The sequence below is a fragment of the Nothoprocta perdicaria genome, unplaced genomic scaffold (genome assembly GCF_003342845.1).
Source record: "Nothoprocta perdicaria isolate Ctin4 unplaced genomic scaffold, notPer1 scaffold_0, whole genome shotgun sequence".
NCBI lineage: Eukaryota > Metazoa > Chordata > Aves > Tinamiformes > Tinamidae > Nothoprocta > Nothoprocta perdicaria.
Genome location: NW_020454092.1, coordinates 15,558,991 through 15,586,428, shown reverse-complemented (window position 1 = coordinate 15,586,428; position 27,438 = coordinate 15,558,991). Strand labels below are relative to the sequence as shown.

At 44.5% G+C, this 27,438-nt stretch overlaps 1 protein-coding gene across 1 annotated transcript; it reads right to left on the bottom strand.

Annotated features, from left to right (window-relative positions):
* Positions 1-21,552, bottom strand: SLC5A9 (solute carrier family 5 member 9). The gene is made up of 14 exons (XM_026033924.1): positions 21,409-21,552; positions 20,140-20,211; positions 17,593-17,697; positions 15,502-15,666; positions 12,752-12,857; positions 12,084-12,164; positions 11,144-11,349; positions 10,245-10,380; positions 9,675-9,782; positions 9,028-9,178; positions 8,091-8,259; positions 7,319-7,534; positions 1,390-1,537; positions 1-209 (listed from the first exon to the last, which is right to left on the bottom strand). The coding sequence occupies exons 1-14, from the start codon at positions 21,535-21,537 to the stop codon at positions 1-3; spliced, it is 2,001 nt and encodes a 666-aa protein (XP_025889709.1). The 5' UTR covers positions 21,538-21,552.
* Between the last annotated feature and the right edge of the window lie 5,886 nt (positions 21,553-27,438).

Genomic DNA, 27,438 nt, shown 5'->3' with positions numbered 1-27,438 from the left:
TCAGCCAAAATAGCCCCACAAAAACACATTAATGGCCAGCAAGAGAATAGCATTAATGTTGCAGACGTTCTTCCACAGGGGTTTTTCCTCAATACTGGTGAGCTTCCTTTCCAGGACAGCTCTCTCCTCCTGAGACAGTTTGGGCACGGGGCTGCTGGACAGTCCACAGAACCAGAAGTACAGCATTTTCCAGCAAGGAGGCTTGGCTGCTGCAAGAGAAATGTGGRAAAATGGATATTAACCCTTAGCTGGTGATTCCTCCTGTGCTCCTCCACTTCAGAGGTGCATTGGGCAACCCACATTGGGCAACCATGCACCTTGGCTGGTAGGAGACCCCAGGGCAAGAGCAGAGAAGCTCTGCTTGGGTCATCTACAGCATGGCCTGATTATTGTCCATTGATTGTGACATGGATCATTCGTTAATTAATTAACAGAACATTTCTGTTCCCTTCCCAAATAGGCTTCTATTCACAGTCACAAATTTCTGACAGCATAAGGGTCTGTTTAGAGATCACCTGGTTAATTTATTACACGTGATGTGCCAGGTGAAGTATATGATTTAATTGTTAGTCCCATATCCTGTGTATCTCACTGGATGCTCTTTCCGAATATAAGTTTCTTTGAAAGGCAGAATATGATAAGGTCTCGAAAAAGGTGTTACCATGAAAAAAAAAAAAAAAACACCCCCCCATACACAAATCTCATTAAACTATCAGCTGCTGAATTCTTCATTTCCATTCCCACCACTATTAATTATCCCATTACCAAGACATTCACTTATAGAAAGACAAGCTATTTAGGTGAACTAGGAATTTGTAAGAAATAATAAATAAGGCTGAACAACTGTATGCAACTTAAGCCCTACCTTACTCTGTTAGAAAAAAAAAAAAAAAAAAAAAAAACCAGTTTTCTTTGGTGCTTCACTTCTGTTTAGTCTGGATGTAATTGGTACTGGTATCCTTTGATGAGCAAAAGGAAAGAGTGAAAAATTCCTGTGTATATATCCTGTGTATGTGCCCTTCTTCTGAGTGTTTCTGTTCTGTGACCTTGGACAGTTAAGCTCAAAATCAAAAAAAAAATGAAATTTCTGGTGGCTTTGCTGAAGAAACGTCCGGCTACTCTGAAAAATACTTGCAGATGTAGCATCTCCTGCTCTCTTCATCCTTCCTGACAGCTCTCTAAGCTCATTTGTTGCTTTGTTTACCCCCTTTTAAACACACTGTGTAGGGCACACAGCTGCTTGAGTAATCTGGGCATGAATCTTAACCATGGCTTTTTTCCTAAGGTAAGAGTATAWGTGGTATAGTGTAAATGAGAAGAGAGAGGCTTGTGGATTTACCCTGGGGCACCCGAACGGTCATTGGCAGAGCCGGCAGTGCAGCACCCTACCTGGCTGCTCCTTATCCCCCAGCTCGGCGCTTTCGACCACGTTGCTCTCTCCGTTGGCTGGGTTGATCTCTGCTGCCTCGATCTTATAGCTTTCCAGGTCGATGGTGGGTGCTGTGCTGTGTCTGGTCCACCACGTCAGGCAAGCAAGCTGTGCGGAGGGATGGAGAGCAAACCAGTTGGCACCCGCCAGCCCCAAACTGARACACCAGGCACGTCTCCAGCTGTGGGAGAGCTGCTCCAGAGTCAAGATGTTCCCCTGCTTTCCACCCACCTCCCCTGCGTGCAGATGCCCTCACCCTGGCCTTTCAACTGTCCATGGCCCTTTCAACTGGCCATGGCTCTCCAAGGAGCTTGGTAGCACCCGTGTTTCCTCAACCTCTGTAAGCAGGACAGCAAGGCTCACACAGAGCAATCCTGTCTGGAAGAGGTGGGTATGGTCCATAGCATGTCCCCCTCACCTGCCTGCTCTGCACCACAGCACCAGGAGGGCACCAAGTGAAGCTGGAGACCACACATGAGGCAAAGCCACATGCTTATGTGGGGAGAGCTTCCTCCTTGCTGTGCCCGCATGAACATCTCAAATGGGTCACTTACAAAGTAACACAAGTTTAATTTCTGAATTTTACACACACAAATCTAGGCAGCAGTTTCCAGCTGACACAAAACGTTGCATAATTTCCAGAAGATTTATAGCTTTATTTAAATCATTTTCAACCAAGATGAACATTGGGCAGGGCTAATCTTTCTTGTCACGATGTGCTAAATTGCTTTGATTTTGATGATCCTCATCTCTCTCAAGGATTCCTTTTTTTTTTTTTTTTTTTTTAATCACTTAGGAAATGTCACTAGAACCTAGCAAAGTTTCAGGGTACTAAGGAATTCAAGAAACTTTTTTTTTTCTTTTCTCACCTCCGTGTATCTGTCACAGAGTGGCTGGTTTTGCCCATTGCAGTGAAACCTGCCAGAACTGGAGTTTCCCTCAGGCTCAGACTCTGCCAGACGGGAGCAATTCCTGGGTAGGTGCTGAAAGCAGCACAGATCCCTGTGATACCTTACTGAATATCAGCATCTCCCTACCCAGGACATGGCTTTTTGACAGTAACCAACCAGTATTCAGGAATCCTAGAGTCTGTCCTAGCCAGGCCCTCAATCACTGACCTCACCAGAGTGAGGGGAATGGTGCCAAAAAAGCAAGTACTAGAAACATACCCTTTTTCTCCTTTTAGCATAACAGTTGTTGCTTCCCAACATACCTAGTACCAGCAGGAGCTTAGCAGACCCGCTCCTGCCTTGAGATGCCCTTCACGGTGCTTAGGTGCCGTCAGTAATGCTCTCGGCTGAGATGTGCTCTCCTGCCTGCACAGAGTGATGGGCTGCCAGATCTGCTTTCATTCACTGTTTTCCCTCTTCAGCTTTGATTTGCCCCAGGGACAGCTGGCGGTGGCAGCCCACAAACGTGGCAACCCTCGTCCATGGAGAGCAGGAGGGACCCATGGATGCTCAATCAGTGAAGCCTCACATGTGCTTCAGCTTCAACCGGCCCCGGGGTAGTTTTAGGCCAGGTAAGTTCCTTGAGGTCCCCCTTTATCCCCTTTTCCATCACCTAGAACAACCTTTCAGGGCTGGCCATTGGCTTTTCACTGCTAGACTCGTTACATTTCCTCGGCACAAATTAGAAAGCAGACGGGGTTGAAGGAGGGGGAGGCGAATGGTGATGGCAAATGTTTTGCATATGTAGAGAAAGCAAGCAAGTAAATAAATAAAGAGAACTGCTGACGGGGGAACTGCTTTAGCATAATTGACCAGGACTTTAGAAACGCTGCCGCATACGAGCACTGCTCYGGGAGCCCCATGTCCCTGTGGATGCTGGTGCCACTTGTGAGCAGCCACACCAGGGATGTGTGGGGGGGTCCAGGGATGACTTGGTGGGKGGGTGGGTGGGAGTCTGCACTCACCAGTAATGCCCGGGCTGGGAGCAGAGCAGGTTGGTAGCGGTGTGTTCCCATCTGCAGCTTTCAAAGGGAGGCTCCACATGATTGGAGCTGCCAGACCATCAAGATCTGCTTCTTCCCATCTCTCTGGGCTTGCTCCTGGCAGCTTATGGCATGGAGGGATGCTCCCTGACACGCAGCATTATGAGCACAGTCAAATGTGGGCACATAGTACAGCCTCTCAGCCCAAGTCACCCCATTCCAATGGTGGGAAGGGCAACAGAACATTCACAAAGTTCTTCAAGAGCCTGGTGCAGGAGGTGCTGGTGACTGGCGCGTTGCCATTGGGGCATCACCAGGGCTGTATACTTCATATAGCAATGGAGCCAGGATCCATGCCAGGGCTTGCTGTGCAAACTGATTGATTTGCTCCTCTATGGGTGTCTGGTTTACACAGGAGTCAATCAGTTTTTGCTCTCAGCGGCACTAAGTGATGCTTTGGGAGGTTGAACCTGCCCAGTTTCAGCACCTCAGGAGTGCACGGTGTAGGTTCAGGCCAGCTGGGCATGTCAAAACTGGCTACCATATGTAGTCAAGCTTGAGCTATGTACCTAAAGCAGACCTCAGCACACTGGTAAAATATTCCTACCTGTGGAACACAACAGCTGGAATTCTGCTCCATCAGCCTGACAGAAAAACCTAAGCTCTGATCCCTGGGTAGGTGACCTGCTTGCGTGGCACTGTTTTGCCATRCGTTTTGTGGACTATTTTTCTCCCTTTTCCCCTCTACATTTTCCTCACACAAGGGAGTTTGCAAGAACTCAGCAAAGTTTTTCTTTTGTTGTTTGTAAACTAGAATAAATTCTTCTGTTCCAAAATGCCATCTGGCACCTGACAGTTGTGTTTCAGCTTCACAGTCTCAAATTTAATTGTAAGCTCTTTTGCAGGGTTTTCAAGGACGGCATGACACAATATGGACTACCTACAATGAAGACATATGAACTCTGGAGCATACCAAACAAATTCCTTGCATACTTGTTTTCCAGCACAGCATCAATCACCACAGGGATGGGAGAGTGTCCAAAACAGCAGGGGAAAATGCTACAGCTTGCAGTTCTCAGATTGTAATTCATTTAAAGCCAGGCACATAAACTGTACTGCTCTAACATCAGATACAAATCTCCTTTTTCTTCTTCTGCCCATTTGCTATCTGCAAAACATTGAGACTCATATTTAAAGTTGTACAGTGTAGATCCACAACTGGTGTAAAGTGGCATAACTGAGCTCAACAGCTGCTCCTGGTCTTTGAGCCCAGTGGAGCTATGCTGATTTACATCTGCTCAAGTCTGATCTATCACTATATTTCCTTAGKTTTTTTTCTTGGTTTGTTTTTCTTTTCCATTTGGTTCACAAAATAAATGGCATAGTTCCTAGATCTTACACAGYGTCTTTCATCATTTTATCTCACATTGGTGTGCAGATAAGAGCCAGCAGAACTATCCCCATGCAATTTCTCTGGGAGAATATCTAGGGTTCATTCAGTCCAAGCATGCAGAGCCCAGAAAGACCAGAGCCAGGAATAATCTCCGTACATCCTCAGCCAGGGCATTCCTTAGTTCCCCCCAGCCACTATCACAGGGATGTGAGAGCTCTTCACCACGTCTGCCCACTCACTTGCAAGACAAGGAGAAAACCAACATTATCTGTAGTAAAAGATTAAGTTCAGGTGCTAGTCTCTACCCAGAGGACTAGAGTCTGACTTGTCCATCCTGATATCCATCCTCTGCCTTTCCCTCCTGCACACTTTCTGTCCTTCAGCCATTTCAGCACAGCACAGACTGACTTGAGACCAGGAGACCAGTCCTGCATGTGGGGACACCTCAGCAGAACCCAACACATCAGTACAACTGCATGGAAACGTGCTCCACAGCACATAACGGTGTGATCCGATGCCAGGGCTCATGTCCATGGCAAAAGCTGGAGTCTGACTGAGGGAAAAATGAGAGATGAGATGCCAACTTTAATGTTATCTACTCAGAYGCATGGCAGACAGGGAGCAACTCCACTATACCAGCATCTACCTCAGGTTAAAAAACACTCCTTTKCTTTGGTTCATCTCTGAGGATCAAGGTCAAGTCTTTCCTGTGAAGACTGGGGGGTGAACAGCAGGAACTCAAAGGAAATCAGAATAAAACCAACTATGGGCAGATTTCTCCTGTCCTACAGAGACTTGCAATGAGGAAAAAAATGTTCTCCTTCTTAGTCTTCCTATTGGCCCTCATCCCTAGACTGTTACCAGTCATACCCACATTTTGGAAGAGCACTGTCTCTTTGAGAAGTATGTCAATAAGGTCCTTTAAGTCCAATAGCTCTAAACTCATTTGCTTCTACTGAAAAGAATCTTTTGTGCAATATCTCTTTTTTCCCAATTCTATTACAGTAGTTGCTCATCCCATCATTAAGAGACTCTCTGGGCTACTTTTTTAGTTGTCTGGCAGTTCCACTTGTCGAGCTCTTGACTTGTAACAGTCCTTAGTTTTACTAGACCCTCTATTCATATTTATCTCTTTTAACATCAGCCCGATTTAGTAAGACAGGCTTTAGGCTCATGCACTTCTTTCTTAGATTAGTCAAGCTTGAGCTATGTACCTAAAGCATGAGCTTTAGGCTCATGCGCTTATTTCAGATTAAATAGGAATATGCTAGTCCTGCATGTTGCATTCTGTCTCAGTTTCCCTTACTCTATAGGTTTTCTATCATTCCCTTCAACTTCTAAAATGTGTTTTAATTGCTTCTGCACCACTGAGAGTGGTAAAAAGTCTGTAGGTGCAATGGCCAGTTTTTCATCTCCCGCACTATTGGTATGATGTTCACTCTTTGCCAGTGCTACACTAATGCATCTTTTCTTGCTGTTACTGTGGACAGGGAGCACTGCACATGTTTAGTTATCACAGGTCAGCTGATGAGTGGGAACTCATTAAGCCACAGCAGTTAATTGCTGGCAGCCATCTGCCCACCCCTGAGCAAAAGYGAACAAGTCATCCCCTAAGCAGCAGAACTAATGGCATCTCCTTGCCAGTATTTCTCTGTCCCATGTGGATCCTCTGATAGCTAATGAAAGCTGAGACTGTGTCTCAATACAGGCTCAAAGAGTCTCTTTCTCTTCCCTATCTGAGCGCCTGCTTTCATGTAATCTTCAGGAGCTGTAGATCTTTGACACCACTACTGTTCAATCAAATGCTGATGGTTAATGCTTCACAAGCTATGAGGAAGCAGCAGAGAGAACTGCTCTGAGAGCATCACCCTTATTCCTTTAAGAAGCTAGACAGAAAAGGGAAAAAAAGTGTTTTTAATTTTGCAATTTTACTCTGTAACCTTCCTTCGGAAGTAGACGGCAGTTTTGTTGTATTGACAGCTGCTTTAGGACTGCGGAAAAGGAACAGTTGCTTTAAGGTGTTAGTAAATAAAGGCTCCAAGTTCTGTGCAGTTTTAAATCTGTTAAGTAAAAGAAAGCTGTGCCTGACTCAAAGTTATTAAATGTAATTGAGATCACRTTGGGACAAAATGTTATTTTCCTAAATGCCTATGTTGCAGAAGGTATTAATCTTGTTTGCCAGCAAGATTGATGCTGGCTCTGCTGAAATAGGGTAGATGCTACAATTAGATATATTTAATTCCTCCTCAGCAGCCATCTGTAATATGATTTTCTCTCCTTCCCTGTTCTTCTCCTTTCTATTCCAGTTATGACGGGCTGTAGTGTCTGCCCAGCTTCAGGCACAGCATGGGAACTCGCACTCAATTTTGAGCACTCAGTGCCTCAGGAAGCATTAACACTACGAGACCTGGGAAATAAAGAGCTGAGGAACAGGTGTTTCTTTGCAGCATATGCATTACACATCATTTCTCAACCACGGGAGGAAGAGRAAAGGCCAAGTTTTAGAGATTTTTGGAAACCAAACTGAAACTCTAAGAAAAAGATGCCATCACAAGTCACTYACCTTTTCTTCAGGTATCGGAGGGGTGCAAAGACTAATAAGGACAATGACAATGGCCGTGAGGATACAGAGGATGAGCGCAAAGTAGAGGTAGTGCAAGTCCTTTAGCACAGCTGGTCTTCTGTCCTCCTCCCCACACGAGGGTGTGCTATAAATAAACTCCATGATCATCCGAATGAGACCAATAGCCAGCCCAACCATGAGACCCCAGAAAGCACCCTGAGAAAAGACAAGCACAGAAAAAATGGAGGTCATTGCACATGTTGGCTTTGGTTGAAGTTTTCTTTCTTCTTCTTCTTTTCTTTTAATATAGCGTTTTTCTTAGACTAAGATCTTCTATGCCTGATGGAATCCCACACTGACATGCATCAAAGAAGCAAGTTTTCATTAAAAATCCATTTTTTCTCTTTCTGTCCTTGAACATGGAACAGATAGAGTGCAGAAAATGCAAGAGTCTGTTCTTAGCAACATGTCTCTAGTCAGACTCCAAGACACCAACCCTCAAGAATGGAAAAACTTTGGCTTTTCTTCTTTCAACTGCCAAGAAGTAGAGACTTGAAGAGACTGTCAAGAAGTAGCAAMTTGAAGTAGCAAACTGCCATGCACCAAAGGCATCCACTAATGTATATCAGGAAAATGTTTTCTAGTTGTCACACTTTAGTGGGGGGTGGATTTGAGTCTAAAGAGACTCTAAACCTAGATGATGGGTGGATTATAGTTATTATTATTAAAATCAAATATGTATATATCTATTGGTTGATGACACTCCACTTACCGGTTCATTAATCCTCTTGCAGAAGATTGCCAAGATGAATAGAGCTGTGATTGGTGGAGCTAGATAGCTAGTTATAGACTGAATGTAGTCAAAGAGCTTGCCACTGTTGGCTGATTGAATKATGGGGATCCAGAGTATACTGATGACCACAAGGATGAGGATAAAGACTCTGGAAGAAGAAGATAAAAAGGCATTAACTCTGCACATGACAGAGTCCTCCTGAAAATGAAGTTTTGCAGCAAAGCACATTTCTGATTGCTTTCAGAGTTTCCTAAGAAAAAATCCACAGATCTTTCAAGAAGAACACAAAAGAAAACCATTCTCCTCTAGAAAGTCAACGTCCAAACAACCTCCAGAGYTCACTTCCTAGATTTCAGAGAGATCTGTGCCGGGACTTGCTAGTCAGTTTGTATGGGAGCTCGACAAGGACATGGTGGATCTGTATGGAGCCATTCTGCCAAAACCTGGATCACTGCAAACCCCCAGCCTGGTGCATCCTAGAGAGTGAAGTCRTTTTCAAATACTGTCTCTTGTGTATAAAGGAGATAGGGAGCTGGAAGCTTATGATGTTAAGCAATTTTCTACCACCTTTCCAGGCAGATGACATGTTCAATTCTAGTGTTATGACAAATACTAGTGTGTTTGCTGCTTACTAAATTACTTCTGGAGTCCCAGGTGCATACAGCACCCTCCTCCATCTATTCACTGGGTGCTACAGAGCTTTCCCCATAATGCTGAAAAAGAGGTACTTTCCCTCTCAGTACCTTACAGGCATGAAGCATGCAATTGCCTGCATCATGGAAAACATAATGCTCTTTCCAAGTCTGTGCTGATCCTGTTTTATGTTTTGGGCACAAGGGTTTTCTCAGTGAGCCAAACCGAGTAGTGCAGTCAAAACAGATGATGAGAGTAATGAGACATAAAGAAATGTAAGGACCTGCCCACAATCATCAGCTCCTGCTCTGAAGCCTTTCTGCGGATCCGCTGCCAGATGTCTATAACGAAGAGAGTGCTGCTGCTGTTGAAGATGGAGGTGAGGGAACTCATTAGAGCTGCCATCATCACAGCGATCATCAAACCCCGGAGCCCTGCATCAAAAGAAAGGGAATGAAAATCAGAGGCAAACCTCTTACCTTCCAGTAGCAGCAGTGTGTGCTGCATCAGAGCCTTAACTGATCGGTGGCCTGGTTCAGGCCAAGATACCAGCACTTTCTAAGTACTAGCTCCCATGTATTACATCCACACATAGACAGGAAAAAAAAAAAAAGAACCTCTGGGCTTTTTCTTTTTTAAAATGCAGCTGTCATACACATATCTTAAAAATATAGCAACCAATTTAGCTGAAAAATCAGAAGATAGTTTGTTTCTTCCAGCATCTTTTGCAGATGGTACTTTCCATTTTCTTAGCAGCCTCACTGTCTCTTGTTGTGTACACACACGCAGACATATTCCACTAGGTTGTAGAAGAAAATGGGTAAAGACTGCAGAAAAAGAATTCCTCATCTTTATAATGGATGAGGGCAGTCTGATCCTATCCTGCAATGCTTGTCTCAAGCCCATCTCTGCACATATAAGGTTTCTTACCTTCAGGCATGAGTTCTATTACCAACTTAGGGTAGGCAATGTTAGAACAACCCACTGCAACTCCACAGACCTTTTTACAGATGTTTGGGTCCACGCATCCTACTTCATCTGTCAGAGACAGGAAAATAATAAAAAGTCAGTGTAAAGCATCTTCAACTGCAGGACATAMAATTCAGCAGAACAGATCTTGATGCATTCTATGGCTTAACATAAATTCAGAGGCATAGACRGAAATGCTGCTAGCATGAGTTGAGATGAAGAACATTTTATGCTATAAACATAAAGATGAAATTTCAAGATGATTTTYTTGCAATTTTCTTCAAGGTATAGATATAACACTCATGGATGTCGCAGACTGACTTTTTCCAGATAGGTAAATGCATGAAATGTCAAAGCATGGGGCTGTATGTGGGTGTTTCCAAAGACTTCTGCTACTGTGGGAGCAGCAGAAGTGAACAGAGGTCATGAGAACATCAGAGCACAGCAGCAATTTATATGGGTATGCCTTCAGGGCTATGATGACAGGGAGGTGCTGAAGCCTAACAGTGTTAGAAACACAGGAAGACCTACCTGGGTAGAGAGATCTGCTGATCATTCCTGGCATGACAATGAAAAACATTGGGAAGATTTTCAAATACCCTCCCAGSACTGATCCACCTTTGGCATGGGAAAGATTCTTGGCAGAGAGAGACCTCTGGACAATCACCTGCAATRGGTGAAAGGCACAGAGATTAAGCAGAAGCACCACAGAGACAACAGGATCCATCCCCTCCTCTTCTTGTGGATGACTTTCATCCCACGGGGTCTCAGGATGTTTTGCATGCCAGTGGCAGCTTTCCCATCTCAGCTGACTGCAGCCTGCTGCCACTGCTCAGTGCACAGGCTGTAGAGGAGGGCAGCATGGAAATTTCCTTTACAGGACTCATTTCACCCTTAACTGAAATGAAGCCACCTTGAGGACTGAGGACACAGCCGCTATGCAGCAATGCACACAGGAGCAAGAGGCAAGGAATGAAGCAGACTTGGTAGAAGTTCAGTGGTGGGTTTTGGTGACTACCTCACTTTGARCCGCAAAAGCAATCTTCCTAAGAAATACATTTTTCCTTGTTTGTAGCTTGGCTGGGGATAAGAAAACTGACATGAGCTGGGATATGAGTGGCTTGCCTGAGGGTTCCCACAAAGCCATGCAGAGGCAGTTCCTCTACCTCTTTTTTTAATCAACTGCATAACCCTCCTCTCCAACTCTCAGTGGGATAAAGACAGATAAAAATAACACTTTTCCCACATTATTAAGTGCACAAAATTAGAGGCTTGCTGAGAAGATGGAAGATGTGAGCCATTCTGATCTAGTCCAGTAATCAAGGCAGTGATCCCACATAAGTTTCAGCTCACCATTCTACAAACTGAGGAGTCCCCTGGAAATACTAGTGCAGTAGTTTGCCTGAAGAGGGGAGGAAGGTGTCCTTTACCTGGTCAGTGCACCAGCACCAAAGAGCCAGCACAGAGAGGCCAAATATAAGGCCGGGCCAAGGAATGTCTCCTGTGATAGGATCCCTTAACAAATGAAAGGCATCCGCACGTGGGAGGTGACAGGTTGTGTTGGGGACTATGACCTTTGGTATCGCCATGCTGTATTTCTGCTTAAGTCCTTCATACCAACCAACTTTTTCAAATCCTGAAAAGAAAATAGTAGCGATTTAAGGTCTGGTGCCTCCTCTAAAGATATTGCTTTATCTGAGTGTCACGATTCTTCTCCATCTTCCTCTCATATATTTTTTCCTCCCACCCTTGCTTTTGGCAAACAAGGTTTGTGCAGAAATCAGTTGGATTTTACCCACTGTCCTTGTGGTTTTAACAGTGCATCTTGGAAGATGATCAATGCAAGAAAATCTCCATGACCCTAATCCCCATGATGACCTCAGAATCTGGTCTTTGCTTAAATATCCTCCAAGACTTAGAGCAGGAAGGTATGAAATGAAACAAGGTGCACCTCTATTTTTGTTTGCCAAGAAGGCTTAAAGCAAAGAATGATGTTTCTCAATTTTTTTATGTTTTTTTTTTTCTTAGTGCTTAGTTACACTCAGGTGAATTCACAATAACTCTGAAAGTCAACAAGGAAAGTCAGATGAATTATCCTGAATTTATAAGAGTACAGTGGCAACAGGACTTGGCTCTGCAGAATGTAGTTTTGGCAAACTCTTTGGCTACTCCAGATAAACCCAAACAGGCAAGAGGACCTTATTCAGAGCCTCACCTCCATACAGTTAGTGCAAAAAAGGAAGCAAGACTGACTTGCTGGGGAAGGAGAGCAAGAGCCAGTTGTGCCAGCAACACTTATGTGAATGATTAAAGCTCATTTCTGAGACATATATGAAAGGCTGATCTTGATGCCACCAAGACCCCCCTTACCAATGAACATGAGCACCAAAGCTCCCAGCACCATGATTAGTGTCTGCAGTGCATCTGTGTATATCACAGCTGTTAATCCACCTGCCAGAAGAAAAGAGACACAATGTTAAGTTGGGTCACCTACATTAATGAAGACAGGTACCTCATCTGGTAAAATGTTTTTCTTGACCTCAGTCCTGTTATGTCAAGAYAGACTCACCAGGAGAACCTGGTACCAAGCTAGACCCAGGATCTCTCACCCAGCTCTCCTGTGAAGAATTTCCTGACTCATTTCTGCACATTCAGGAGAGGACTTGAAAGCAGTGAAAACAGTTCTACTCAGCTGCAATCAATATCTTCACAGCTAAAGATGACAATATTGCAAAAAGGAAAAAAAAAGGGTAAAAACAGGCAGTGGCACCTATCTGCACAGGGGAAACCAGAAGTATTTGCATTAAGAAACTCTAGAAAATAGTGAAATTCTCCAAATATTGATTTCTTCCTGGGCAAGGAGAGAAGAAGGGAATAGTCAGAGGTCTTCAAAGCTGGTCCTCAACAGTGCAGATACTACACACAACCAGAGGAACCTTTGCCACAGATCAGGACCTGAATACTTTTCCATATAAAGGAAAGGAAACACATATTCTAGGCTCCAGGTTTTGGAGCTGCTGCCAAAGCCAACTACTTACCAGCTATAGTGTAGACAGCAGTCACYGCTAGCAAAACCACAGTGGACAAGTAAAGGTTCCATCCCAAAGAGATTTGGATGAACAGTGCTCCAGAGAAAATGTCTGTCTGGAATTGAATAAGAAACAGCAAAGCAGGTCTGACTTTAGTAGTGCTTCATGCAAGTGAAATCTAATAGAGCAATTTGCAGTCCTCTGAGGCTGAAGGCAATAACAAGGGACACGATGAAGGTGAAGTGAAAAAGGAGGAGAGAGTTGTTGGTAGTGGATCTTTTTGAACTCAATGTAAAGAATATTTCTCCTCTAGGTCACAGCTCTCAGTTTCTGGAAGCTGGGTCAGATCAAAGGACCACAGAGCTACCAAAATAATAACTTTCTTATAGGCAGTCTTTATGGCATGGTTCCTCACTGGCACGGAAAGTTATTAGTGGAAGATGAGAAAGTTCCCCAAGATTTTGGAGCCTTTGAATTGATTCCATGTTTCCATGGGACAAACTCATGAGGAAAGTGATTGAGCAGCACAAGCCAGTCCCTTCCCATCACTGTGACTTGGTGGCCTCATGGTCAAAAGACATTCCAAGCCTGGAAGACCCCTGATGAATCATTATTTCTTGTGCTATGGAGTTTTTGCCTAAAATGGTCAGCATCCTGCATTTCTATTTGTCTATCTCAGTGTGCTGGAGGGACTCCAGCAAAACTGGTTATACCTGCTGCTGAGGGCTTTAGCAGACACACAGAAATCCCCACAGACTTCACCTTGACTGGACTTATTAACGAAGAGAGGGAAAACAAAATCTGACAGAAACATAGAATTACATGGATAAATATCTTGCAGATGCAGAAGGTGACACGGGAAATGTGCATGTGTTGGGAAATCAACCTAAAGGACACCTGTAAACCTGATAGGACACAGGCAAAGTCATTTGCAAAGTAAGACCGAAGGAATGGGGCAAGAGTTTCTCCTTTATGTRCCACAAATAAGCACCTGGAAAGCAAGCACTAAGTACACCTCTTGATTCTGCAATTCTGAGGCATAGTCTAAAGTCAGGACGCTACAAAAACAACTCTCTGTTCTGGCCTTTGACTTCCTAGCAGGAAATGCAACGAGCTCTGTAGCCATGCAGGTTTGCTCCTTTGACAATGCTGTTTATTCAGTTGTCTGTTCTTCCTTACAAGCAGGAAGGACTCTRCAGTGCCCTTGTTGCTAACCTATGTTTGATCAAAAAACAAAGGAGGAAAAAATCCTTTTKGTAACCAACTGCCTGCTGTCCAGCCAGGCACTAAATGAGCTCTCTACAAACAAAGGTAGTTCTTAAAAGAAAGCACCTGCCATGCCCATAAACTCCACGAGCCACATCCATCAGACACACGTGAATTAGCTGCACAGAGGAGAAACTATTTAGATCAAACAACAATGACTAAGGCCAGGGTCCTGCTCTGGAAGTCATTGGCTGATGAAGGTCATATTGAAAGACTGGTCTCTTTCCATCATGAGTGCCTGGCTGTGCACAGTGCTGTGCTAAGGCAGGAAAGACCTTCCATTTACCCTGCATGCACCCTGTTCTGCTCCAAATTTCTCTTTGCAAGACTTCATTTTAGGCAACGTTTCTGTCCTGTAGAACAGAGCACTTGGAGACAGTGGTAGCAGCAATAAGTGACATGACCAGCACCTGGCTGTTAGAGGAGGAAATGTATTCAGTGCCCTCACTCTGTTCACTCCAATGCTCCTCAAGATCCACCAGCATGAATGCCTACTGAGTGAGATTCTTATTCAGCCCTTTGAAGCCCAGCTCCCAAGACCTGTGATGCAGCCTAGCCTGGGAGAAAGACACTGCGATTTGCCTCCAAAGGCACAGGGGTGCCACATATGTAGTCAGTGTCCCCCAGGGCAGGTCAACATCAAAAATATTACACTAGGACAGTCAAAACTAACTTGGACTGGACATGGAGCAATCARCTGGAGATAAAGGACAGACATTTTCAGACCTTGTAATGGATTCCAAAATACAGTCCTCTCCCTCCAGGTAATCCTTATCAAATTTCTGAGCGTAAGTTCTCCACATGCATTCATGACTCTAAAATAAAAGGAACTACCCAACAGTTAACACTGTTTTTTTGGCCACCAGCAGGGTACGATGCTACCAGCAGGGAACAAACAAACTAGAAAGGATGCTGAGCTTTGTCTTAAGCTCGGACCTATCTCCCTTTTCACATACAACACAAATGACAGAGMGAGATAGGAGTAACTGTAATGTGTTAACATAATAATGTTGAAAACTTAATTACAAGGACAACATCAAAAAATCACCAGGACAATGCAGATTTATGGTAATTTAAGAGAATTTCACATCTACAACACGCAGCCTGCCAAATCCTCAGTTGGGGAAAAGCTGCGACTCTTCCTGTCTGCATTATCTAATGTTTGCCCTGACAKACAGGTAAAAACATGCAGAGACCTATGGTATTTATGCTGTTTAGTAATTAGCTGCCATATCTCTATAAAGTTCTCACTGTGTATTGCTGTTTAATGAGGACTCTCTTCCTCTCTCTCTCCCAGGGTAGGTCTCCATGATCAATGCAGAGGCAGGTATTTACTTGAGCAAAGCAGCTCACTAACACAGTGATACTGTTTCCGATAGCTGAGCTGGTCCTTTCAAGGACATCTGAGTTATCTCTGAGCAGCCCAGCGTTGTTCCAGGAAGCCCTGGAACGCCTGACCTAAATACAAGGATTGCATTCAGTCAGATACATACGGATATCTTGGTGAATATATAGAGAATGAGGGACAGTACGGACATGTAGATTTGAATCCTCTGCCCTCCAAATCTCTTCTGCAGGTACTCTGGCATAGTGACCACCCCTGCTGCGATGTAAACAGGCACAAAGATCCAGCCGAGAGCCAGGAGCGCCCAGGTAGCCTGGAAATGAGAAAGACAGATAAAATAAATGTACATGACTCAACTCTTAGGAAGGCCTGTCTCTTCTTTCAGTGGACTCCGTGAGAGGGCAAAACGATTCAATGCTTAGGCAATATATTTGGGCAACAGTCTGGGGAACGCGCACAGGGTTTTGTCTCTGCTTAGAAGATAAGATGATGGATGAATTATTGCAATACAATTATAAACTTTGAACTTTTCCTCCTAAGTCCCTTGCCTCTTTTTCACAGGGTGACACATCCTGTTCCATCTTTGCGCCTCTGGTGAGGCATTTTGTGATGTATTTTGTTTCTATGGGCATCTAAAAGGAGATGCTGTATTTGCTGGCCTTTGCAGTCATTGCTGCTGTGGCAGTGAAGAGTTAAGTGATTCAGAGAAGAATGGGAGCATCTGTTTGTTGCTTGATTAGCAAGTGATGAGGCTGAGGCAACAGACTCTCCCTGTGGAGCATAAAAATAAGCAACAGCAAGACTCTACCAGGGTGTTCTCTTTTCAGAGTGAAGCAGATCTGCTTCAGTGTCAGGCAGATCAAGGGCAGTTTGGTTGCTTTGCTRCAGGTGAAGACTCTTTTGGAAAGCATAAAGGCATCTCCAATCATGTATTTCTCATCTAAAACCCATCAGAAGCCAAAACAGGAGATCTTTAATTTATATAAAAGCTAGTAAACTGTCAAGACCTACCTCCTGGATGTCTTAGGCTATTACCTTTCATGCAAGTAGCTTTTATTAGTGTGGATTTTCCTTAGATTAGTCATTTAAATTGTCAGAAATGAAACTGAGCCCTGGGGACAATGACTGTGAGAAACTTAAGAGATCAGCAAGAGCTCTGCAGTGCCTGAGATAGATAGGCTTASGTAAACAATGCCAATAGCTGCCCCTCATCTCCATAGCTGTGTCCCCCACACCACAGGATTAAAAAAATAATAATAATAAAAAAAAATCCTAAGGCTTTTCCTAAAGTCCTTTAAGGTCCTTACCAATCTCAAAGAAAGGAATCTAAACTCATTAAGTCAGATTTGTGCTAAAATCCAATCTACTGTCTTCGTAGGTTTCTAAAAGGATCTGCATATATCTACTTAAAATAYAGTAATATTGATATGTTCCACATGCATCAGCCTGAATGCAGGCTCTAGGTTCTTCATAAAACATTTGAAGGTGATCTTAACGGTCTAGGAAAAACAGCTGCAGTGAATGCACACACCAGGGAAGAGCCTTGGTGGCCCTGCCTGTGCTTGGCAAGTATTGGGCACTATTAGCAGTCTTTGCTGATGAAGACAGGAGATGTAGAGGTGGGCGAGTGATGCGTATTGTGAGGCTGGCTCTAATCGCACTCCTCATCACTGCAGCTGAGAAATTTCATTAGTGTCACACACAAAGGGCCTGGTGTTCGTGCTCGGTGTGGTGCCGGTGGCAATTTTCCAGGTTATTTCAGTTGGGCAGAATGAGAATTGCCTTCAAACCCAGATGTTCAACTCAGAGATCACATTTCAGAAGATGACAGGTGAATGCAGTGTTGCCAGTTCTCATGGCTTTACACTGCATTTAGCAGCACATGATACCTTTTTTTCCAAAGTCACTGCTTCCAGAATCCTATAATCATTCAACTTCCTTTTCGGTATACGTTATCTTTCATCTCAGTCTTAGTGACAGCAGATTAAAGCTTGAAAACATGGCCTGTGTGCATGTAGGAAGGTCAAAGAGCTAATAATATAAAAGCAAATTCTCTTTAAAGTAAAATTAAGATGTCACTTTTTTTAATGCTATCTCAGTTTCTGGAAGTCTCTTCCCTGAAGTTTGAGAACTTGAAGTTTCTGATACTGTTGGCAGCTGATTGTGGAGACAACCCCCCAGTCCTTTTGTAAACAGCGATATTTTAGTTACCAGCTTTGCCAGCTTAGTCGACACTTACATTCCACTCAAAGCCCCCGACAGCGAGGCCCCCAGCTGCTCCAGTGCCTGCCAGGCCAATGAGCAAACCACTGCCCACGTTGCTTGACATTAGAGATGCTCCGATCTGAAACACAGCACAGGCACAAAAACAAACAAACAAACAAACAAAAATAAACACACAAAACCAGAAAGTCATCTTGAGAAATTGCAGTTTTGGTGCAAGCCCTGTTTTCTTTCAAGCAAGAGTCTGGACAGTAATGTGAAGTTGGGTTTTCTCCCCACTTTTTTAAAAAGACCTTACATATTTATGTCTTAAAGAAGGTATGTTTGCTGCCTTCCTTTAATCACAGAGTTAGAGTTCATTTTGGCTATGTTCTCCTTAGATATATGTTAGTTCTGTCAGGCAGGGGAAGTTTGGTGGCAGACAAATCAGACACCTTACTGACCAGGAAATACAATGGATTTCTCTATTTCCTTGTTATACAACTAGCAATGTGTCTTCTCCAACTTTGCTGATCCTTTAGGCTCAACCTCTCCGGTGCTTGCTAATAAACTTCCTTCTTTAAGAAGCCTTGCACTAAACAATGTGGTGTTTACATAGCCATGGTGATAGGAATACTCTTTTAGAGCTCGTCCTAAGGAAGAGGATCACTGACCCATGGTAGGAACAGTGCTAGAAACACGCAGTCTTTTGCATTCATTGTCCACACATAGCTTCAAAGATACACAGTTCTGTAGTAGGTTGGAAAATGCTAATGCCTCTTTTGTGTTCATTGACTACACACAGGTTCAAAGACACTCAGTGCACATTAATGCCTTGGGTTGACTACAGCACTGTCCCTAGCATGGCTCATTGACCCTCTAATTGGAAGAATGCAAGCTGCAAGGTGCTTTTAACACCGGCCAAAGAATATCTGACTTAATTAGTACTTTTATTTGGCACAAAGCCCCACCTCCTTTCTGTATGCCAAAGCCAAATCCCTCTCACGGTCAACTGAGAAGTTATCAAAAGGACAAGTTGAGACTTAACTTTACAGAGAAAGTTTGCTTCAGCCAAATCTTCTATGAATAGCATTTCATTCCCTAGTACTGTTCAACTTGGAAAAAAAATGGAATTTGACCTGCTTCTCTCTTTTGAAGAATGTAAAACATTAATATGATATGAATGCTCACAGTGAATCCTGCCAGCAACTCTTCCTTCTTGTCTGCTAGGAAGTCTAGAGATTAGATTGATTAGAGAGCTGGCTGCTGCAATCTGAGTTTGCTCCTTGAATAGGGACCAGAGCTCCCAAGAAAAGTAAACAGTTTTCCTGCTACATACATCAGACAGACCCAGAAATACAGTAGATGGTTTCACAGGGGCAGCAGACATAATGTCAGGGTTTGTTTGAAGCTGTCCAACACACAGCAGAAATCTGTCACTCCCATAAAAAGATACATAAACTGAATATTCAAGGTCAAAACAGAGAAGACCTGAACCTGCAGAAAGATCTGCAGAGCTGGAATTGACTCTCTAGCTGAAAAATCAAAATCAAAAAGTGAACAACATTAGAGGTTGCTTTGAATTGGAGTTGGACTCAAAAACAATGAAAATTTTGTTTTCAAAGAAGAAGATATTGATAAGAAACAGTTATTGATAAGAAACAGTTACATTTTAATACATTATAATTTTCTCTTCCTAATTAAAGAAAAGATTAAGCTAAGTTTTTCAGTAAATACCACTTGACTGAGACAGAACTGTTTAAGAAATAACAGATTTTAGAGATACATATGTGTTTCTGGTGGAAGAGGTTGAAAATTAAGTCTAGTAAATTTGTGAGCATTGCACATCCAAAGGGGGGGAAAAAAAAAAAAAAAAGTAGTGTTTTGGTTGAGAAGTGCATTCCATTACTGATGACTCACTGAAGAGATATATGACAACAGAGTTTGGCATTGGCTGAAAAGGATATTTATTCCTGTGGCATTTTTATTCCTTTAAAACTTTCAATTATCTTTATATGTACCTTTCACTCCCAAGAAAAGGCACTTTCAATATTTTTTCCTTCATAGTGAGGATTTATACTTTCATGGTTTGAAGTTTTACATCATTAGTCAATAATGTTGACTTTACTCTAAATATGGCTTGGATCACACGTCCAGAGATCCATGATTTTCTTCTTCAATCTCTAAATGCATTTTTCTACATAGTAAATTCCTAGATTACCTGGTGCTCTCTTAGCTTTGGGGGCAAATGTATGTTTCGTGAGTTGAGGCCAAGGGGTTTCAAATCCAGATGTGCTATCAGAGCTCCCACATATTCACCAGCATGAACATTTTTCTTGCTGACTTTGTTGAAGAAAGTGAGGATTGAGTGAGCTGAAGATGCTAAACTAGTCTTTAGACCCTGTAGCCCCAGGCTGCCGCCTATTAGCCAAACTGCATAGGACGATTTCTGATGGATCCCATGTCTCAAGCTATTGTTAAAAAATGTATGAACTGGGTCCCTTTGCTAAACCTGCTTCATTTAGCAGGAATTGTTAAAGTATTGTTTTTAAATCATGAGAAACAGAGGGAATAATTCACTCACAGGCCACCAGGTCATAGATCGTCCTGCAAGGAAATAGCCACCAATGGTTCCCCGGCTTGCTCGTATGGATGACTGAAAAACAGCAAAAAAAGGTAAGTGCCTTCATGCATCCACCCTCAAGACAGAGCCAACACTCATCCCACTAACCTTGTARCATCCTCTCAGATACCTCTTGCACTAGCCTAGTTCTGCTCCTTTAGGCATCATTGCACTCAACTGGACTCCTATTTAGAGCAGCACGGAAAGGTAGTTYGCAGTTCCTTCCCCTTAGGGTCCTCATGAGGAATAAATTTGAGCATGGCATGCAGCTGCACACAAGGACAACTAGCATAGCCCATTTCAGCAGCCCTGATGCCTGTTGTCCTCCCACTGCTGTGGATTCAAGTGACCCTGGAGCCCTGTAGTGGGGTGGTTCCATTACTCAGCTCCAGTTAGGGGCGGCATGGGAACTGCAGGGATTTCAAGATCCATAAGCTAGAAAGCAACCGCAGTGTCACTGAGGCTGTCTGTGCCACCAGGCTCTTGCAGCTGGGCACTGTAATAAACCAATTTGCTGCAAAATACCAATTTGCAAGGCAGTACATGGACTGGTTAACAGCACTACCACCAGGTCAGAAAAAGCTTGAGTGTCTGGTCTGAGCATTAGCTCTAGAAGTTGTTCAGTGCATCTATTAGATGTGCCAGCTTACACACTGCTTCTGCCTCTCTTCACTTGGGGTTCTGGTGGTTCAGCCGTGGAGAAAGGTTATTTTAGCCTATTTAAGAACTTTTCCTTGAATATACCTATTAGGAATGAGGAAAGCCCTTCAGCCGACCAGGGTACTGTAGATATCTACGCGAGAGGCATTATGAGGCAAGGAAAACAATCTTTTAAAAGTTTTCTTTCAGTCTGCCTCCTTGCCACCCCATCTTCCTCCTTGCTGTTGCTCCCTGACTGCAACCTGGTCTGAGACTAATCTGCAACACTGGAGATGGAGCCCAACCACAGAAAAGCATTTAGGGAATGCAAGAAATCACTATGTTGTTGTCGCCAAGTGGGGAAGCGGGGCAAGGGCACATGCTCAAAGGAAGATCCCTGTCACCTCCAAAACTTGCTCTGTAGGAATAACACAGCCACTTGGAAGGCAGATACCTTTGCWGGCAGGAGGGGCCTGCGCGGGTCACATGCTCTGTCTTAGGCAGGGCTAAACCCTTGGCGACTCCCTCATATCCCAACAGACATAGGCAAAGTAAACAGCAAGAAAGACACTTGTCGCCTTGAGGACTCACCCATATCCCAACAGCAAGGACGAAGGCGAAGTAAACAATGACGACGACAATGTCAGCCACCCCGAAGGGCGCGCTCGTCCCCTCTGGAAGCGCTGGCAGCTCCACGGTGGCCGAGGTGGGCTGGCTCATGGCTGCAAGCGAAGTGCCGATTCTCCCTTTCACACTGGACTTTGGTGCACATTGGCCTCCTTCAGCTCCCTTGTAATAATTAACAGGGTGCAGGTGTGAGTGGGGAGTAGGAGTCAGCTGTGGTTCATAGCTGCCCAGGAGGGACCCTGATGTAGCTTTGGCACTGCAGMCTATGAGCAAGAGCTTCCCTGCAGCTCTGGGGTGTGAGCAGCTCTCCCAGGGGCTTCTCTGTCCTCTGACCAAGGTGCCTTCTGCTTCCCTTGTATCTATCCAAGACACTGGGATAGCAAAGCAATAAAAATCAGGTCATCTTGTTCCCCATTGCTTTCCTCCACTGTGTCCCAGAAGGAAAAGGTCTTCCTGAGAGGATCTCTAGCCGCTGTCTAAGAGAAAGAGGAGAAGACTTGGGGCACATACAGAATTATCCAGACCCTGGCACCAGCCCCCGGAACTCAAACATCCTAATCCATCCAAGAAGCCTGACAAGGGCYATCATTTGTAGCCTCCCCAGGGGCCTTCAAGAGCCCTGTCACCAGGATTTCCCATAGCCCATGGATTGAAACAAAATCTAACAAAATCTAAGAGTCTGGCTCTTCTGGAGAACCAGCAACCCATGCATGGTGAATTTCCTGCATCTAAGGGCTCTCTAGTTTGCTCTCAGCCATTGGATGGAGCACAGTGGCTCTCTTGGATATACAGTCCTTGGTGCTGCCTCAGCATGCTGGAGATTGTCACTCTTGCAAAAACAAAGCCAGAAGCAGCATGAGCCACCAGTATTTTGTTGCCCTCTCAGAAGATCCAGACTGGTGTTCCCTGCTCTACAGGACCTTTCTCTGAACCCTTGCAGCTCAGTGGGGTGGGGAAACCACTCCTGCCACCTTGTCTTGTTTCTSCAGTGCTCTAACTTGGTTAGAAAGGTCCTTGCATTACCCTCGCCTGCAGCTTTTTCATACCCTTCAACGTGGGATAGGGTCCTCAGCTCTGAGGGTGACAACCTGGTCTGGAGACAAGCTTGGCAGATCCAACCTGCTTGATGTGCAGTGGGCAACCTCCTGCACCAGCCCAGCCCTCCCTGGCACCACCAGGCCTCTGAATCAGGGTTGTCCCGGGCTGGCATGTGGGTCGTGCTGCCCCACTGCTCCCCTGTTCTGACAGCTTGGGGAGAGTTTTGTACCAGCGCTGCTGCCAGGATCGCAAAGCAGTGACAAAATTAGCTATAAGGCACAAGCTTTTCCCCAGGCAGTCCCTGTGGTCCTCAAATCAGAACCATCTCCAGCCTCACAACCTYCTTCCCCACCATCTGTGGTCCTCCACCCGTGAAATACCATGTGTGACTTTTCACAGTGATGTGAGCTTCATTTACTCCTTTTTTTTTTCAAGGGAAGCACCAAAACCTTTAATTTGGTTTTATTCTCATCTCTCTCAGCATCTCACTTACTGCAAAGTATTTTCTTGCAATGTGTTGCTTTTGCAAATGCTGGTTACTGACTTGCTAATTGATTGCACTGCTAAAGTGAGGCTTCTGTCCACCTCCACTACCAGGTCTGAGGCTTTCTAGGAACAGCAACTCCCCATAGTCTCTTTATTCACAAGAGTCTTTTCAAGACTGAACCATTTCAATAAACTCCAGTGTAGGTACTAGAAATTAAATATCCGGAAACCTAAATCCCATGGTGCAAACAGGCAGCTCTCGGTGCATAGACTTGATGTACACTCACCTACACACTTCCCTCTTAATACCACAGCACCCAAGAGCAAAAAGACGGTCACCTAATCTTGAAATGCATCAAATTCCTGCCCAAGAAGCCAACAAAACCAGTGTCTCCAGTCCACCCAAACTGAGAATGCAACCCTCTGCAGGGAGCCCAACCCAAAACACTTCAAACCACTCAGCTTCCTTCATCCCAGCATCCTGAGGCATTGCACTCATGAAAATTAACATTTGCAAACACTTGCAAGACTGACATCKCTAAAAAGTAGCTCAACTTGGTAATCCCATTTCCAGGAGCTGTAAAACACCATGAATCTCCTGAGCGTCCTGGAAGGACACTGCCCTGTCCCTGCAGGACCCTGACGAGGCTCAGCTATTACAGTGCCCAGTTCCCCCAAGCTACCAGTGCTGGGACTGTGCAGGCTGCGCCGCAGGAGCGCCCGGTACCTCAGCAGTGTCCCGCGTCGTTGCCCGTAGTCTCGTGTCCTTCCTCTCCRCGTCACCAGCGCAGCGCAACGGAGCGCTCCTCCTGTCCCGCTCCCGGGACACATCCGTGGTGTCACCCACCTCCCGCCCCTGTCCCTGCCCACTGGCAGGATGATGCAAGCCCGAGGTGYGAGGCATCCTTGTCCCCGGGTGCCAGCCTCCCGCGGCGCTGCTGGTGGCCCAGGTGAGACACGTTCATGGTGCACCCTGGGGAGACACGCAGCTCTGCAGGGCCCTATCTGACAGYGGCATTTATCTCGCCCTCCTGGCTTGCCTTGCTCTTGAGTCAACACTGGCAGCTGTCCATGCCAAGGAGACACGGTGCTCCTTGCCCTGTGGAACGGATCGGGTGGAGAGGGAATTTCACGTGCCCGGGAAGCAATAAAAAATCAACAGAGCTTGCATACAATGGAGCAATCACTGGAGAGAGAAATATTACAGTGGCAGGAGACCAGCTGTTGTAAATAGGCAAATCTCTATTGATTTTGGGGGGAGTTACTTTTGATTGCTCTCACTTATCTGTATGGGGCTCGGTAAACCTCAGATGCTCTGGTTACCTGTGCATCCTATTGACACAAGCCTGTCTTACCTGATATTTAGGGCACCTCAAAGCTTCCCAGCAGCATAAAAAAAAAAAGGCTGAATTTTGCTTCCTCAAGACAGATGGACAAACTGGTTTATTTTATGCCTGTTGGTGGGAGTCTTGGGGTTGCCACACGTAAAGCAWAAAGCCCTCCCAGAGTTTTACTGAGGCACAAAATGGAGCTAACAGGTGTGCTATCTATACTGATATGTGCAGAGGGCTATGCAGAGATGAGGAATACTAGTCTCCATCCATTCCTTGCCCTCTCCCCCTTGGTATATCTTCCCCTCCTTTACCTTTCCGAAACCTTTCCTCCTTGCCTTGCTCCAGGACTCATTCCTTGGTACCTACTATGCAGGTTAAGTCTAGTTTCAATTTGTCTCTCTTTGCTCCTCTTGCAGCACTAGCAAAGCAAGCTGCAGGTACTTGGATAGTGGGGTTACCCCATGTGCCCGTGTCCTCAGGCAGCCACCAAAAGGGTCCTGCGGATGCTTGGGCCCAGAGCAAGCCACTTCTACTGCTGCCACAACGTCCAGGGGCAGGAGAATGGCAATCTCTTAACCCTCTGCAGTTTTAAGCAGCATCCTGGAGCTGCAACGCGACCGCCAGAAGCCTCTCAGTGCTGCTCTATTAATATGCTCTGCTCTTGTTGCAGCAAAACTGACAGGACGCTTAGTGTCCTCTTGTGGAGTGTGTTTTCTGACTCGTGTCACAGCAGCTGAGAATGAGCCCTTGAGGGACTGGAAATTATAAGTGGCGTTTCAAAAAGCTCAAAAAAAAAAAAAGTGCTGAAGAGCAAGTGTTTCTGGGGCAAAGGATGTTCGAGTAAGTGACAGGCAATTATTTTTGCAAATGTTAAGGAATAAATGGACTTCCTCTTCATTATTGCAGCTACTTCACAGTCGTCAGCAAATAGCTCCAATGACAATTAGTGAATTTCTAAATGGATTGAGAAATTGGCCTATATAGGGATAACAATGCAATGAGGCAAGACAATAGTCAAGCTTCACTTCCTAGCTCCTGAGGGGATTTTTTTGTGCATACTGGATGGGTGAGGCGTTCAGTTAACCGTTATTTTCTTCTCAGCCCTTTCTCAGAGGGAATGACTCTTGAATAAATTCCAGGAGTTTAATTCTGGTCTAATATGAATGGGTTTTAAATATACCTAATGCTTAAATGCAAGCTATTCAGATCAAAGCCTGCTCCGGAGGAATAGGTAGGGGGAAGAAACAGACAGAGGGAAGAGGACCAGKAGACCGCTGTGGTTGCTACCACAGCTCTTTTCTTCCCTCTGCAGGCCGCACTCTGATTTTCACTGCTGGACTGTCCCATAAACCCAAGCAAGCCCACAGCTTCAATTTGCTATTTGCTTTTTTTTTTTTTTTTAGTTCTTTTCACACTGAAGTGACTGAGTGACTGAGGAATACCTGTTCTGAAAGCAATGGTAGAGACACCATGAGGACTAGGCAGGGAACATGCTGATGGGGAGCCTCAGTCTCTCACCTTGGCAGGCTCCTTTATTCAGCTCCGTGTGTGCATCACATCAGGTGGAAGGCTCACAGCTCAGACACAGCTCCCGTCCATGGCCATTGCAGGTGGAGAGCCCACAGCTCTGCTCTGCATCGACCTCACGATGCTGGTACAAAAGTAAATGGGTTCTTGGTGGACATGCTGTCTCCAGGTCCTCTACTTGGTAAGTAGCTGTGAACATTAACCTATCCCAAAAGTGGGACAGACTCATGCTTTCCCCTTTTAACTATAACCTGAAGATCACCTGTAGCTCCTTTCTGAACACTGTGAATTTATGATCCTATGGTCTGTGTATAGATTAAAGTTGTCTTTGCAATATAAAGCAGTTACAAGTAAGCAAATAATTTTGCTGCCTATAACTGACMTAGCTCAAGGCCTCTCAACCCAGCAACTGGTGTTACCAGTAAAGTCATTCTAGGCTGAAATGTATGTTACAGAGCACAGATCCCCATCCTGTTTGCCCTTTGCTCATATTCATTCATCTGCTAGTCTGAACAAAGAATTGCAGCTCCTCATCCATCTGAGCATCAGTAACTCTTCTGGATGCCCCTTCCTGCCTCTTCCAACCCAGAAACTTCTCTCTCTGCTGATAAATTAAGGTGAGAAGCCACAGAGTTTCAAGCTATACTTGCAGCCATGGCTGTCTAGAAAAATCATTCTAGGACTGAGTGGATTTAGGCTGGATAAAATATGTCATATTTACTGACTGACTTTTCTGACTAAGAGCCAGACTTTGAAAGATATTAGCAAGGGTAAAACATTAAGTGACAGAACAAGGACACTTTAGATGAAGGATGTTATTCTCCCTTTAATTTACTCCCCTGCACAGCCTTGCAACGATCTCAACAGAGTAAGTGTCCTTATTGATGGATATGCTATCCTTGTTAAGATGCGACAATATACTTATTTACAGCGTCCGTCATTGTCATGAAGGCACAAAGAAAACTGATATAACTAATGAAGATTTAGCTATTAGATAATGTCTTTGCCAACTCCATGCAGAATTCTGGGTAAAAGTTCTGGAAATAAATCTTTCTTTTTCTAAGGAGCATTTTTAAATGGATTTAAGGGTGGAGGGATCTGCTCGCACTTTTTATTTAGGTATTGCTTGGTATTGCTTTTTTGGAAAGATAGCACAGGTTTGGAGTAAAAATTAAGTGACAACCTGAGAAATACTAAAGAACTATTGAAAAATCAAGGAACACAGAAGAAAGGTGAACTGTGCTGTTCACATCTTGCAAATGTTTGTCTTGCAAGACAACTATTAACAGTATGATACTATACCCCACCAAGGATCACCCTTCCACTGAAGAATTTACTGAATTCCTTCTAAAAGTTGCTCAGGCCCTAGGAATTGAGCTATGAAAGCAGAGCTGCTAGAGAAAATTCATTGTCAAAGCCATACTGAAGCAAGAATATAACGGAGAAACGATAAAGACAAGAAACACAGCTAAAAACAACACTAATCTTATCTTATTGGTTATGCTGTTGCTCCTTGGCCATTTCATCTCAGCAGCTTGCTAATAAGAGGAATCTTCCACTCGTTTGCCTGGAAAGCAAACAGGAGACATGGCTGGCAATATGCTATGGG